This window comes from Cyanistes caeruleus, chromosome 1 (assembly GCF_971803275.1).
Source record: "Cyanistes caeruleus chromosome 1, bCyaCae1.hap1.1, whole genome shotgun sequence".
Classification (NCBI taxonomy): domain Eukaryota; kingdom Metazoa; phylum Chordata; class Aves; order Passeriformes; family Paridae; genus Cyanistes; species Cyanistes caeruleus.
This window is the reverse complement of record NC_141701.1, coordinates 31,922,954-31,940,189: the sequence shown is the minus strand read 5'-3', so window position 1 is coordinate 31,940,189 and position 17,236 is coordinate 31,922,954. Positions and strand designations below refer to the sequence as shown.

The window sequence follows — 17,236 nt, the reverse complement described above, 5'->3', positions numbered from 1 at the left end:
GTTCTCTCCTTACAGGGGTCTCTGGGATAGATTAGCTCTGGAAAACCCTTTATTACACATAATAGAGCAAGCGCAGAAAAAGGTGACATTTAGTTTTAAACCGGGTCATGGTGATCAAATCTTCTCTCACATACACAAAAAACTTTCTAGAAAAGCTACCCATCCTGTTTCAGAGCACCATGGCCCTCAGGAGGGTATCTAATTTAAATTGCTATTCATTAAAAAAAAAAAAATAATTAAAAAAAAATCCCTCCACCAAAACAAGCAACAGACCCAAAAGCAAGTATCAGACATAGACACCCCAGAGTAATCAAAAATTAGAAGAAATGTTTGGTATAAAAGCAGCATTATTGTCAAAATTTGAAGTGAGCAGAGTTATCAAATGTTTTCAGTAAACCCTACTTTTAACCTTTTGAATAACGAATGATGTCTAAAAAAAGATACATTTGATACTCTGAAAGAAGATCTGATGTTAATCAAAAACTTTTTTCACTTGACGTAGATTTTAAAATGTAGATTTCTAAACTGTACCAGAGCATGAGACCAGCAGACAACAGAAATCGGATGGTTATATAATTTGGTGGTTAAGCAAAGATATTTTTAGTGCTTTGCTAATCCATCTAATGCATTTCTTTCCAAGAGAAGAAAATGCATTACACTGATAGCAATAACAGGGTCAAAACATGAGGATATTGACAAAGAATTTACGTCTTCTAGAAAATAAAAAAATATCTCAAATTATTTTTAACAGCATCCATTCCTAAGGAAGGTTTATCAGGGATTGGGAATGGGAGACACTTGCACATAAGTAATTGAAGAGAAGAACCAAAACAAAGAAGGAAAACCTTCACAGAAACACTTCAAAGAGGAATTTTATAATGCAAAACAAGCTGGTGACACCTCAAGAGAATCAAACAAACAGAAAATTAAGCGTGTAGGCAATTTCTGAGTGGCACATAGTTTATGCTATTTGGGAAGCCTGAAGCAACTTTTACTTTTTCTGAAAGAGTATTTTTTTCCAAAAATTACAGTGAAGAAACCATTTCTCCTTACATTCTATTTCATATTAATCTTGAGAGGAACAAAGCATATTTAAACTGAAAGTATGGGAATAGGACAACCAAGAGACAACTAAAGTTTTTTTATAAACAGTAAATATTCTTGAAAAAAGATGAGCTAAACCACTCCTTAGTGTAGACTGAAACAAACTGCAGTGGACTTCATGTCAAAATGCTTCAATCCACTTTAAAGTTTAATTTATTAATAGATGGAAGTGTCAAAGTAGTGTACAAAATGTTTCCTCAGCTGACTTGCACCTCATCAAGCTGGATTTCTGCCTCCCTTGAAATTTCTACTTGCAAAATGAGACAACTCAGTGTCAAAGAACAAAGATTCATAGGTGTGAATTAGTTTTACTAATGAAAAGACAATAAATGGTTTCAGAGTCAGACAGACAGAAAATGGTTTTAAGTTTAACAGTGAGCATATAAAAGCAGAAAATCCAAGAGGAAACAGTCACTAATTCTGCAAAGCAAATTTCTGTGCAAAACCAAAACTATTTTCTTGAATGGATTAAGCAGTGCTAGGTTATACATCTATCCAAAACCACATTTTCATGTACCAGCAAATTCCAGGGAGATTAGTAATCTTTTTCAAATAAAAGTATCTTTTAAAGTATCACATTAGATACACTAAAAGCAGAACAGCCTTTCTGAAATTTTCAGGGACCTTGAACAAGCAGGCAGGCTTTCTGAAGATAGTTTAAACTGAGTTTTCTCAGACTGACCTATGAAGACACAGTCAGTATGTTCTTTGAACCATCAAGCAAAAATGCCTTCATTATTACAAAGAGATTAAATATGTTGTGAAATAGCAAATAAACGGGAGAACTTTCGTTATGAGGAAATGAGCTCACACATTTCACAGACCCAAGTCTTGTGCAACCCCTACTCAAATACCAGGGCACAATCCAACATTTCTGAGGACTTTCAATAATGGTCCGAAATTTAATAGTATTCTATACTGAAAGGATTCCAGCTTGGAATTCTCCCTTGCTTGAAACAGCAAAAATCTCGGTGTGCAAACAAATGTGTGAGGCTCCTAATGATCTACCTGTACTGCATGGAGACCTTCCTGAAAGAGACATCAGCCCCTTCACATTGCTTGCTCACTCACCATGAAGGTCTGCAGCCAAAGTTCATCATGTTATGCAGCATGCTATCTCTCACATAACTCACATCTTAACTCCTATACAGACTTCATGATCACTTTTATAATGATCTAACCACAAGTGTAAGGAGCAAGTGAATTCAAATCAAGTATCTGTTACATTACAAAGGTGGAGCTAATGAGTGAACTGTTAAAAGCCATTTAAAGCATATCCTGATCAACTAAAATCTGAAGAAAACATCAAATCAGATTAAGCCCAAACTCCTTGGAAAATTAATTCAGAACTATAATTTTGACTAATTGCTCTCTGCATTTATTGTTCACCAACCCAGCAAAGCTAAATGCTATGTACTTTATTCCCTCTGCTAAAAAAGGTTCACCCTCAGAGCTCCATCAACAATTTTTCCATGAGAAATGCATCATATCTGTGCATGTCACAGACACAGCCTTTGAGGTGAAAATCTTTAGTGTCTTTTCCTGATAACAAGTAGTTGCATAAAGTGCAATTATGAGCAAGTAATGTAACTACAACTCTTTCAAGTCGTCTAAATTTTAAGCATAAAAAATATACACTAATTTTTATCTGTCCCATTTCTGGAACAGGCATAAACTTTGCATTAGTTTATGCTACACCCTTCACTGATATGGCATATACTGTCAAACAGTTCTTGGGACTGTAATACATCATGATTTTTTTAATCATATTACATTATCCACTGAGAATATAAAATAGCATTTCTACCTGTGCACTGCACCATTAAGAAATTGTGAAGGCTTACACTTCCCAAGACAAATTACATTTTGCACAAGGAATCTAGCCACCACTGGAAGAAAGAGAAAGCCTCTCCACCAGAAACCACTGACTAATACTTCAACAGATTTGTTGAATTAAACAATTAACAAATTAAACATTTCTGAATACTGCAGTAAGTTACCAACTTATTTGTTCTGTTGATTTTAATGGAAATTTTAAATGCCATTCCCACCTTAACTGCTAACTTGCGATTTCCAAAACTGAACTCTTCCCTGAAGCAGAAAATGACCTTATGAATGGTAATAAATTTAGAAACATTAACAACATGAAAAATCATTAGATTTTCAGTGAAACTGAAAATAAATCCTTTGTCAAGATATGTGAAGGTAAAGACAGGACTCCTAACACAGACATATGGAAAAGACACCCAAATGCTTAATGGGGTTCAGCACTGCATCTTCACAAAGCATTCTGACAACTGGCACTTGTCTGGTTACAGTCTTTTAGTCTTATAGAACCACAGAATTGTTTAGGTGGCAAAAGACCTTTAACAACCCCAACAGTTAATCCATCATTGCCAAGTCCACCACTGAACCAAGTCCCTAAGTACCACATCTACATGTCTTTTAAGCACCTTCTGGGATGGTTCCCTTGTTTTCCCTGAAAGACATGTTGTATCTTAGTGCTTGGCATAATATTCTTTGTTTTTAGGATATTCCTAAAATGCTTATCCAACTGACATCACAAATTCCTGCAAGTGAAGGAGCTTAAAAAGGGAACTTGGGCTGAACACACGCACACAATCATGCACACACAACCAGATCCTAGGAAATAACTTCAGTTTAGCGATCACCAATATTTCTTGGTCTTTCTTTTCCCTATGGAAGTCAAGCTTTTAACCAGCAACAGGTATAAAATCCTAGCTCCAGATAAGAACACACCAGGGCTGTGATGCACGCTTGCATCTGCCCACAGGCCACTTCAACAGTGAGACTTCTGAGTCTTGCTTGTTTCCACATTAAAAATGGATTTTAAGTTTGCTGGCAAAACTAAGAGTGACGTGATCCAATACCTTTATTTATGAAGTAGTCTAAAAATTCAGAGAAGAACTATCTTCGAAATTATTCACCCCAAAGCCAGAAAGGAAAGCTAAAGCAGCAAAATTACCTCTCCTTCTTATATATGCCAGTAACATCTGAGGCAAGCATGAAGTAGAGATGCTGCATTATAGCAGTAAGAACTAGACAAACCTTACCCACCTGATTCAGAGTGGTAAAAGAAAAGAGATGTAGATACCTGTCTTCCTAACCTCCTAGAACAAAAGAACTGAAACATCACATTTAACTGATTTCATTTTAGTCTGATACTAGAAGGAAATTTATGGCTTTTAAATGCAACAGTAATACCATAATTTCTCATCAATTCCTACTTTTAATGTAGTAGGACCAAAGTATAGCATTCCTTATTCCAAAAAGTCTGGAAATAAAGATTTTTTTAAAAAAAAGAGAAAGAAGGAGTGCTTAAGTGAATAAAAAATTAATTCAGAAACAGAACACAATGGGACAGACTAAATGACTGGTTCTCCCAACCGTGGTTTAACACTGGATACCCAGTGGGCTCAGGGTTGAGAACCCACGTCACTCTTAAATGCCAGGGAAAAGCTAAGTGACTGAATTCATGAGTGGCAGCATCAGAGAAGACTGAGGCAGAACTGCAGTGAAGGGCTGCACAAAGCTCACTGATCACTCTTAATGGTGAATGAAGTTCAACTTAAGTGTAAGTGATGTGCAAAGCAGAACAACCCTAACTTTATGTATAAATAGTTCTAAGGTGACCTTGGGAATGAGCTCTTGGGGCACTACCTCTATTCAGCAGATCAGGGAATACTAAATCTTGAGAGGACAACAGGAATAATCAACAGGTTGTTTCAGATATTAAACACTTGCATGGACTTAAGGGAGGAAAACTTTTATGGAGAAATTTATTCCTGGACACCACCCACAAAGAGATTGTGCCTCTACAGACAATGAGAGCAAAGAACTGCAGGAGAAGGAAAAAGCAAAAAACAGTGCAAACAGAGGGGTACTGAAAGCGGAAAATCATAGTGAGATAGGCAGGTCAGTGTACGCAAGTATGTACTGAAATCTGTTAAATACATAAAGCAGAAAAATGTATTAATCACCAGAAACATGAAGAGAAGTTGTAATATCTGACTGATCCATTAATATTTAAACAAACAGTACTACTCATTGAACTACACCAGTTTTGAGAAAATGAATCAATTATTATTTGGGAAATATAGAATTGGATCAATGCAGGGGGCATTAATTAATAATTTTAATGAGTATTTTTCTGCTGTAGTTGTTCTGTGAGAAATATCCTTCTCTACGTAATACTGATTGACAATGCTACAGTTAGATGATAGCAAGTTTTTTTATCTCTTTAAAGAAATAAGCTGGGAATGTTCTGTAAGAGTTGATTTAGTCTTTGAGCAAAACATCAAGTAAATTACTCAAGCTCCAACTAGTACTTATAGACGTATGTATGCAGTTGTACTAGATATAGTGGAAATACTGAATACCTTTTTTGTTTTGAGAGTATTTTTATAGCAATCAATAACATAAATCTAATGACTTGACTCTACAATTCATACATGACTAACCAGTACAAACGATCCAGATTTTGTTTCTTAAATGGGTATTTATTTCCATCACAGAAACTCTTCTGCAAGTCAGTAGAGACAGATGCTATTTGCAGCTTAGCTTTTGAACAATTGTTGTAATACAGATCAAAACTGACATGCTGTGTAAAAAAATAAGGGGAGAATCTGCATAACAGCTCATTTTCTGTGGCTACAAAAAAGTATTAGTCTCTGTGTATCCCAATATCATTAAAAAAAAGCCTTAATGTTGTCACATGCATCTGCTGGGCTACTACTGCAGAAGTCCCCTCCTCTTCTGAATTAAGTGTTCTGGAAATTGGAAAAAAAATTCTTATCATCTGAATAAAGAACTATTTCAAGAACATTTGTACAGTAGAAAAAGGCTTTCTTAGAAGGTTATTTTAGAAGCACTGGTGCAGAATTGTTTAAATTATGTTCTGAAAGCATTGAATATTTCCAGTCTTGTACTAGCAATCTCTTGATTTTAAACAATTTAGAAAAGCAAATCTCAAGTAACAATTCTGTGTCTAATATATAGTACCCAAGTAATATAATAAGTATAGTATTAATATATATAATGTAGTACCAAGTAATACAAGGTAAGACTGGATACACACCATAACTGCTCAAAAAAACCCAAAATCCTTTATCAAGCTTATGGCTATAGGTAGGTATATTTGGATATAGGTAATTTGATAAAAAATTAAATACTTGAGGCTTTTTAAAATCTCAAGCTGAGGGATGATACAGGACTAATTTTGTATATTTTCAGCCACGTAATCTTGGTGCATTAAATACTAAGAGAGTAAAAATATTTGTGTAGAGATGTATATATGATTTGTATATTTCAAACAGGTGTATTATTCATTCCCCAGCAAATAACTGAGGAACAATCCAAGATTATATTCTTTTACCAACAAGTTGTTTGTGAAATCTGAGGGAAGATGTGCCCCAATGAAGTTAGTGGTGTAACTCCCACAGGATTCAAAGAACATATGGTTTTCTATAAAGAATGCAGAATTAACTTTAAAATTACTATCTATAGTAGCTCAAGAACTATTTTAAGTCTTACCACAGCATTCAATTTGTTATCTTCAAACAAACTATGTAGCTAATTGATTAAAAGCAATTTTGTTTCGAACCTCAGGCAGCTTTCTGTACTGAAGCAAGCAGTCTTATATAAATACCTTTGGTATTTGTTGGATCCTATTCCTAAACACAATGTTCATATTTCAGCTATAATAAGTAAAGCATCTCCAAGGCGTGTGAGGCACCAGGCTTGCAAGTGTCCAGTTTAGTTTCTTGAGTAAAGTGAGAGTGGTAGAGTCAGCTAAATCCATTATGGAAAGCTGTGTGTGGCACAAATAATTCAATGCTGTTTGGAATGATTAGCAGCTGCCTTCTAGTGTGGACACAAACTGTACCATCACATGCATGTAATTTCAGCTCTCCCTGGAAATCACAGGTTGCTCAGGTCAGGCTGGTCACACAAGGCAACAAAGGAGCTGCCTAATAAACCATCTAGTACTGCTTCCTGAGACTTCCACACGCTTCATATGACCCCATCATCACAGCACACTGAAGCTTACTCTGAACTAAGGTTCTGAAAAATATAAGCAGTGGGTTCTCAAGTAACTGCTGTACTGTGGCCATGTGTGCTCTGGGGTGGACAGCTGAGCTAGAGGTGCTGCCCAGCAACTTGAAGGCAATGCTAAGTGCCCAAGCCCAGGCTGGGGCAGCACCAGGTCAGGACTCAAGGTAAACTGGAATTCTCTGACTCATCCTCAGCACTGAACATTACACAAGTCAGCTACTGGCTCCAGGGCACAATGACTGCAAGGGAGAGCAGGGACCCAAGAAAGTCCATGTTGTGAAGGTGGGTCCACTCCCAAAGAAAATTATTATCCTGAGTCTCCACTACCAAGTCAATCCTGCTGCACCTTCCTCCTGCATCCACTTCTAACAGCTCAAGACTCCTTCAGAGCCACAAAGAACAAGGCAGCCTGCTTGTGAGACAGGATCACAAACAGAGTTTCAGTAGTTTCTATTAAAAAAATGAAAGCTAAAATTTAGCTCTAGCATCTGTGGACTTGGACACAAACATGTTAAATATAAAATTGAGCTGTCTATAAAAGCTGCTCTGAAAAAGAAATCACTGCAGAAGATACCAGTTAATCCCCTTTCACTGCTCCACTTAAAAAGGTCTTCCTGACTAGAGGCTTGCTATCACTGCTGTCTGAGCACAGACAGCTAATTAACAAGGAGGAACTGCTCCATATTATTAGTAGCAAGATATTGATTTTACTGTTATCTTGTTCTCTGATCCAGTCTTTTGCCAGCTTCTTTTCATCTGTTGGGCACTGCCATTTTCCCAGACTGCAAGGTCTCCAGACAGCATAATTTGTTTGTGCAGTGCCTAACACAAAGGAACCATTATGCTTCACCAAATCTCAGGTGTTCATGTAATGAGAGCCCATTATAACATTGCTTTTAAGGTGGTCACAAGTTCTCATGGCATATTATGACAGTACATACACTTCACTTAAAACTCACTCAAAATTTTAAAGTAATTAAAAGTATTTAGCTTCTGTGAAAAAGAGAATAAAAAAGAGGTTTAAAACTCTTTTTCTTTCTTAAATCTGAAAGATTTTATGACCTGAAAGATCAATGAAATGTAAAGAAAATATCAAAAAGGAGATATTTTTCTCTTTTGATTCCTTTCCCCCTTTTTCCTTCATACACTATTTTTTGGTTCATATTTCTTACCCTTACTGTGCTTTTATCATGTCCCTCTGTGTCCTTGCAAAGTTTGTTTTTTCTCAGAGAGTCAACACTTTAATAAGAACACCTTTCAAGGGGAGAATTAGCTAGAAAATATTTGAAGGGAGAAAAAAAGAAAAGGGCCTGGCTCTGAATACTCAATCCTGAATGTATAAAATGGCCTTTTCTAAAAGACTATGAAGGGTTGTTAGTAAACAAACATCATTCCTTCTGCTTCCACTGCTTCATGTTTATTTACAGGAGTGATGTATTTTAAAAACACCCAGTGACAAAGAGTATTATAAGGTAAATTTAAGTTCCAACCCCGAAAATTAATTCCAGAGACATTACAGTTTCGTACTGTACATAAGTATTGATGAAGGCAAAGTTAATATAATACAGTGTAACGAGAACTTAAGTAATTTTCATACTAAGAAAGAAGTGCTCTAATGTCATTCCAGTTTATACTGAACTGCAGAGGGATATCTCCTTTGAATAAGACATATGACAGCGATGAAAAGGAGCTCAAAATCCCTGCAGTGAGAATTAAACGATATCCTCAAAATGAGTTTCCACTTGACTCTTGGCTGAGTCAACACTTGCGGCTTTTTACTATCTTCGAAAAGGATCTTCCAAACGTACATCTTCCAGCATTTAAAGCAGTTCACATGTTTAGAAAAGAATCAAACATTTCTGGAAAGCAGCTTCTCCTTTTAGACACAAGGACCCCAAATAAAGCATATAAGCTTGACTGCCTTTAGCATAATGCATTAAAGATGAATTTTAATTAATTACTCCCTATAATAATGATGTTTTTAAAAAGGCACCTTATAAAGTTTTGAAAAGGGAAAGTATTGAACATACTTTTGAAGTTTCTCAAATTCTGGGATTTTTCTATTTATGCCAAAATATTTTTCCTTAAATACAGCTAGTAAAACTCTAATACACAATCAAATCTATTAAGCTGCACTGTAATTTTAAAAGAATTTTTATTCACTGCTAATTTCTAATCTGTTTTGAATACACATCTGTGTAGCAGAAGCTAGTAATTATTTCCCTGATACAGCAGCTTTTTATACATCACACAACGTTGCAATCTGCTATCTTTTGAGAAGTGCTGCTGTCATTTTTGAAACACCTCAGTATAAATGCCTCGAAAACACAAAAGCTAAGTCAGGAGAGCAAATGTAAATTCAGATTCAGAGAAGCACTACTTATCCCAACTTTTATATTTTTCTCTGCGTACGGAACTGCCAATTCAGACAAAGGAAGATGATTACACAGTTTACTAAAGAGGACTTTTAGACATAAAAAGACACCAGGAATATAAAGCAAAAAACAGTGGTTGGTCTCATTGAAGACTGTGTGGACATCTGTCACAGGTCAAACTACCAGCCAAACCTGTCATGACCAGCAGGGAGCTATGAAGAGGAGTATGGTCTGTTTCCATTTGGCTGAACAAACATCTTGGGAATAAACAGTGCAGGAAGAATAGCATACAACTCCAAGCTGCATTGAAAAGGAAGGTATCTGGATGAGAGTAAGGATTTCTAACCCTTTGGCTCAATGGTTTCTGGGGTGAGGAAAGGTCTATCTAGTGAGTTCTTCAATTAAAAGAATGGAAATCTACAGCAAGCACACAGTGACAGTGATATTTGTCCAGTCTGAAACATAAAGGCCACAGTGCGGTGAGGTTATGCCATATGGGCAGAACCACCTTTGTATTACACACTAGAGAAGTTTTAAAATGCACTTTTCCTAGACTTTTTTGTGTAGCAGTAATTGTCAGGAAACAGACAAGACCGCCATCCTCATATTCATCTAGGAAGATGTTACAAGAATGCTACTGTCTAAAGAATTATTATAATATTAATGCATAGTTTGGTAAAAAATAAAGTCAGAAACCAATACTGGCTGTCAGATTTCAGTGAGACAGAAGTACTTTCATCTTGAAACCATACCAATCCGGTCAGCCTAGATTTTAACAACTATTTGAAATATAATTTTTTTACTCAGTACTGCTCTGGAATCTATTCCAGATGATCTGGCTACTGACCCTGCCAGCACGACAGTTCCTTGGCTCACCAGTGCCCATGGCCTTGCTCCTACTGATTGATACTCAAAACAACTCTGAAAGCTTTAGAGATAGGAAAGGTCTTGCCATTCTTATTAGTGGAGTCCAGCATGCCCTCAGAAGTTAATACTATCTTCATGCCTGATGTTGCCCAGCTTGGTGTCAGGTCTCTTGGCCTTTGAATCAGTGCCAGTACAGTTGGTGCAGTGGCTACTAAAAAGAAAGAAAACCTGAATCTGTGATCCTGCTGTCTATCCTGGTAGTCATGGGAGCGTTTCAGAGAGATTTTTAGCTGAGAAACCAAAGGGAGAGATTGCCCCTGGCCACAGCTGCACTACAACTGAGTCCTTCTGCTGCACTTTCAAAAACACATTTTCAAGAAATAAACATTGTTTTTATGAATTGTTCCAAAATAAGCAATTTGAACTCTGTCCTCCACCTAAAAAGGGTGGAAGGAAAACCAAACAAAACACTTCAGAGACACTTCTGGTAGAGGAAATGCATACACTGTGACTTGGAATGTAATGGTCTCAGACGACAGCTTCTTAATAGGTTTATATGGACTCCAAGTGGTGACTCCCCTTTCCATACATCCCACCGCCCCATTTCTTTCTAAAACTAGGGCTTATTATGTACTGACAGAAAATGAATGGGATCCAGTACTTGCTTAAAGTGTGGCATTACTGATCTGCTTTGCTAATATGGTATGCTGTCATATAATGCCTTACATATATTTATAGAAGTAACCAAGTATAGGCTACCCTTTACTTACATGACCAGTTCTCAGAAAGGTCCTTTAACAGTATGCTACATTCTTCATTGTAGTGTCTCAACTACTTCTTGCTATGAGCATTTTATATATTCAAGCTCTCCCACTTATGCAGTTTTTGGTATTTTCTGTACTTCTTATGACTGTCAGGAAAAGGGTAGTCACTGGGGACACACTAGTGACCACACTAAATTAGGAATCAGTTGTTCAGCTCTTAAGAGTAATGTGACATCCTCTTTCTAAAATAGCATGAAGATTTTCTTTCATGCACATTCTGGTCCCTTTTTCTATTCAAAGCATATTTCAAGAAAAGCCTGCCTGAGGAAACAAACTAAAGCCATCAATAGAAAAACCACCACAGAAACTTATTGGAGGGCAATAAAAATTAAATAGCTTTTTAAAGAGCTCTCAAACTTAACAATAAAAGCCAATTAAAATTGTCTACACTGATTTAATTTGTAACAATTCCATTTCAAACAAACCATGCTTGGTTGTTGGTTAGGCGCTCAAAGAGAAAAATGACACTTTCCTCCTCTACCAATATACACTTCTCCCACCTCAAACACTTGGCAGAGGCACAGGGAGAAGCTGACCACCCCTATTTGATGTGGTGGTTGTATGATGAGGTGAGTTGAGGAGAAATGTGCTCCAAAATGGAAGAGCCCTCATAAAGAACTCTTTTGGCAGATACTGCCCTGGCAACCAAGCCTCTAAGCACAACATCCTTGACCATTATTCCTATGCTGTTCATACCAGACTTTCTCAGAAAAAGAGATGCATCTTAAGATGCCTATTGTCAAATGGAAAACTTCAGTGAGTTTCAGATGCTGCTAAAAAAAAAAAAAAGAATCGACAATACAATAAGCATAACTGGAGCATGCTTATGGGAAAATACTCAAATTTTACCTCATATCCCCCAAATCATTCACTTCTTTCCTCACCAGTTTTATTTTCCAAACAGGTATAAAGGCATAATGCAGCAGCTCTTGAGAGAAAACAGAAATGTATCAAGAATGGAAATATACTTTTCCAGTATATTATGGAACAAACACAAACTCTTTACTCAAATGAGCTGAAGTTCTAAGTTTCACATGCAAAATGCCACTAAAGTCAATGGACCTACACATATGAAACTGAAATGTGAGCATGTGCTCACTAACACAAAGGTTTACAATCTTCCACTTGATGACTTACCTTGAGGTTGCAATTTCCACTTTGGTTCTTGCCATGGCAGCTGCTCGCTGTGCACCCTCTATTGCTCTATCCACCTTTTCTCTAGTTTTTGTGTTTCGTATTGGTATAAGTTGCTTTCTTATTCCACGGACCAAAATGTTATTTTTGTACTTTCCCTCTTCTTTGGTGCCATCTGGAAACATGGTACATCCATATCCATGCCTCCTGTTATTCAGCCACTCTCCTTCGTATTTCATACCATTTGAACGCTCACTGATACCAAAACCGCTGCGCTTATCATTCTTCCATTCACCCATATAGGCTTCCGTAGTGGTAGCATCAACATGGTCTTCCAGAGGGCTATAATCACAGTCACCATCTCCAAAACTAATCGTAGAGTTGGCATCACTAGAACTAATTCTGCTCATAGCAGCATCGCTCCTGACAGAGCTCCGTTTGCTAGATATCGATGACCTAGATTCCGATTTTCTAAGTTTTATACTACCAAGAAGGGATCCTCTTCTGAATAAGCCTCCTTTTTTCTTAATGCCCATGGCTTCCGCATCACTGTGAAAATTGAGCACAAATCCTCCTCTTGTTCCAGCTGGACTGTCTGAAGTGACGTCATGCAGAACAGTGCCATTGCTCTGCTCACTTCGAAGTGACGCCAGAGATGTTCGGAGAGGTGAACGGATCACGGTGGCCATGCCATAGGGTACACTCTGACGTACACCGTATCCATGTCTCATCCCTCCTGTCCACTGCCCCTGGTAGGTACCTTTTAAAGTAACAAGAAGTTAAATTTAGGAAGCTGTAGAAGACCTAGCTCTCTCCATCCAACACGCTACAGGCAACACTACATTGTCAGCTCTGATTTCAGTAAGAAGAGATGCACACGGCACAGACAGATAAACTACTTTCGTTACTTGTTTTTTTTATAAATTATTTTTCCACTTAGCAAATCCTTCACTTTCACAGCTGATTTATTTTGGCAACTGAGGCACAGTAACTATAAACAAATAAGCATTTTTTTAATGGATCTGTCCACAGGAAAAAAAAATTGATAGAGATTTCTAAAGCAGGACTCCCTCAACATGTTTTTAGGGCGGACCGATAGGAAGGCGGCCAGCAGAAACAGGGACACATTCTATACAGTCAGCTGAGGAGGGAGAGAGGGCTGGAGAGAAGGGAGAGAGTAGGACACTTACAGCTCTTGTGCCAAGCTGCTCACAGAAAGAGCAAATAGGAGGAGTAACCATTCTGTTTTTGTGGGTTTAAGGTGACTACAGACCTCTCCTCCTCAGGAGCTACTTGACAATGCCCTCGATTGCCTTCAGACGGCCTTTTGGATCCACTGTTATAAACCTCAATTGTAAAATTAAATCTTTTAATTTTTTTGCATGGATTTGAATGAAAGGACAAAACTTCAGGACTCCTTTCTCTTTATGAACTCTTCACACTAACACTTTCTGGTATCCCCAGTACATAAACTTGCACTGCATTCTGTGTTATGTTGTCACAGAGGGATCAAAAGCATGAATTCTTTAGCCCTTTTTTTTTAGCTTTTCATTTGTTCTGCAGTATGTAGGAAAGGCAAGACACTAACACAATATTGCACAACATTCTAGCAAACATTTAATCATAACTACTCTTGTAAAAATTTTAAACAGCAATGCAAGGAGGAAGTAAGGGATTCAAGATGAAAAGTCACGGGTGTCCATGCAAAGCTACACTGGAGCCAAACCCCACCTTCATCAGATTACCATAGCAATTTTTTTTTCTTGTATTCTCAAAAGGCATTATAATTCTGATACTTGCCAGCGTCTGCTCTCTGAAGGCCTTTTCTACCAGAGGCTCCAAAGGAAGGTGGCATGAATGCCGTAACTAGCAAATAGAAGATAATGTGTTTTCTGATTTAATTTCACTCTAATTCCTATTAAACTACTTTAAGCTCCTCAAAATGAAGTAGCTCACCCACCTAGTGCTGGTTTTTTGTTTTTGGGTTTTTTTTAAGCTACTTTTGAGTATTTTCACAGAGGGATGAATAAGCAATCTTTAATATTTTAAAAATTTTGATCTACTACAATTGGAACACCTATTAACTATTTAGGGAACTAAGTATCAAATGTCAAATTCAGTGATTGATAAAGTTTCTGTGAAAATATTTGTGACATATCTGCAGTTGAAGATGTAGAACCAAGATTCATTTGCTTTGAGATTCAATGTCTTCCATATATACATATTGTTTTGGCTTTTTACATGGCCACCATCTATCAAGTACTGCCTTAATCTTTACTGCTTCTGCTAACTTTCATTTCAGTGTTAACACACAATTAAATTTGCTAAATCTGTTTTCTTTATTATATAATACTAGATAGGATCCAAAACATAACTGTTGTGTGTTGGTAGAGAATTCTACCAAGTGGAAGGTTTTTGTTTTAACAGATGGCTGCTGACACAAACAAACAACTTTCTTAGTTTCTTTCTCATTCTCTGTATCCTGGATACCTACTGCTGTACTGGTTGTAAGGGTGCCGAATCTAGGAACATGATTATTTTAAAAAACTCAGCATATGGGGAAGAACAAATAGAAACATGAGCACAAAGCACTGGTATGACATGTTCTGTAAATACTGCAAATACACAGGCACATTCTAATCTTTTTTTTTTTTGTTTTGTTTTGTTTCATTAAACAGAAAATTCCCGGAAACACATTAATATTTTATGAGCATAAATTACTTCATTTTGTCCCTAATTATTTCTGGGATCTGTAATGATATGGTGGAACTAAGAATCTGGCTACATACACTTATTGCTACATATTGTAACTCCCTTAATGTTCTGCACTAGTTAATTTAATTTTGAAATAATAAATCTAAGTCTAATTTTGATTATACCACAATATTACATTAGAGAAGCATCTCATAATTATGGCTCTCCATGCTGCTTACAATGTCAGACTTTAAGCACAATCAACTTATTTCAGTACAGAATTTTAAAGAAGTAAAAAGGGCCAACCTTTTTTTCTTACTAATATTTTAATTAATAAATGCTTTTAATGGAAAGCTAAAGAATACTTAATTGATGTGGGACTTACACTTTTCACTACTCTAGAAAGAAGGGAAGTGGTTGCTGCTGCCCATAAAGGCATTAAAATAAGAACAATTAATATGCTGCTATCCACTAGTCCAATTTTCCATTCTATTGGGTAAAAAAAAGTCAATGCCAGCTTCTTCTGAAGAGAAAATGGTAAAAAAGAAAATGGAAGATTCATACTCATCTTGTCCTTAAAAAGTATGAGATATTTAGGTTGAATTTTATGCAGTGTAGCAGGTAACTATTATCACTTCTATCATTACAAATCCATCAGTGGAAAGGCTTCTGATACTAATGCTAAAAAGCCATCTCATTTTCCTTGGTTTTTCAACTCAAATATTAAAGGAGAAGTATTTTAATAGCATATGGAGAGCAGTGTCCAGAACGTAGATACAAGAACCTTGTATAGTAATTTGACTGACTAGATCAGACTTTAACTGCATCACCTTCTTCAATAAATTTTAGAAACCTTTAAACAAGACAAGGTATGCTAATATTGCAATATAATTAAATACAACGATGTATAAGACACGGTGAAAAAGCTTTTCCCATATATGAAGATGAAAACATATGCAGTATTTACCCATCTCTTTAGACAGAGATGAATATGAACAATACATCAACAAACACACCACATTCTGTTTCACCTTATACCACAGCCGACTGCTCAAATCAGTTGCTCTAAGGGTCGATTATTAAAGTTCTAATTAACACTGTGATGGGCAACATAATTTAAAATTGTATTTGACCATAAAATACTAACCTTCTTGCACACTAAGTTTTCAAAAGCTAGGCTTGCTATCCTTTGCAACTGAAGAAGCATTCAGCCACACTACTGACCATCCATCTGGTGTTTAATTTGCTCTCATGAAAAGGTGTTCATATTTTGAGCCCAAGAGCTATTACAAAGTATATTTTTTTTCCTTTTCTTTTTGTTGGCAAGTTGCTGTAAGATATAATTTCATAATCTGTTTCCTTAGTTACAGTGTTCCATTCCTTCTAAAACACCCTTGGTGCATCTTACAGCTGGAAATGTCATTGCCCACTTGCAGCTAAAATTTAAAACTACACTGTGAAAAAAAACTGAGAGGCCAAGGACCCATTTAACTACTCCACTGACTCTTATCCTTTACTTGGATATTCTGTGGTTTAAAAAAAATTTGTTGTTACATCACTGACACAAATGTTAAATAAGCGCAGACCTGGGAAGAAGAAATCTCAGAAATCAATGAACATATGTGACCTTTGCTCAGGGTGCTTTTGCCCCTGATCTCCCTCTGTGAAATGACAAAATGCAATTGGTTTTTGCAGTTGTTGGAAGGACCATAAATAACCAATTCACACATACTGAAGTTTCGTATTATGCCACAGTCCTTCCTCCAGTAGGTTTTGCATCTTCACACAGATTAACAAAACATAGGGAGTTTAAAGGATGCACAAAAATCCAGATTGCTGCAGGGGATAAGATTGATGGGCCACTTGAAGGCCCACTGTAATCACACGCAACGAATGAAGTCTCACGGTTTATAATTCAGTGTTTTCCTCAGAGATTTGACTGAGTGACAATTTTAAGCATCTAAACACAGCATGACATACATTACTCATATCATGAAGAGTTTTGTGTGCAAAAACTGAGGAATACTGTCAATGCTTATTTTCCTTTTCCCTCCTCAATGATATCTCGTAATACCACAAATACACTTTAAAGCAACGTATGAAGATATACTAAAAACAAACAAACAAAAATCTAGCAGCAAAGAGGCCTGGATTATAGCAAGT

At 36.7% G+C, this 17,236-nt stretch overlaps 1 protein-coding gene across 4 annotated transcripts in view; it reads right to left on the bottom strand.

Moving 5' to 3' along the window:
• The window catches only part of JPH1 (junctophilin 1), an 83,242-nt gene that overhangs the window by 63,224 nt on the left and 2,782 nt on the right, over positions 1 to 17,236 (bottom strand). For all 4 annotated transcript variants that reach the window (XM_086884456.1, XM_086884448.1, XM_086884464.1 and 1 more), the window contains exon 2: positions 12,383 to 13,139. In XM_086884456.1, the coding sequence (XP_086740582.1) occupies positions 12,383 to 13,139 (757 nt within the window). The remainder of the gene's footprint in view (positions 1 to 12,382; positions 13,140 to 17,236) is intronic.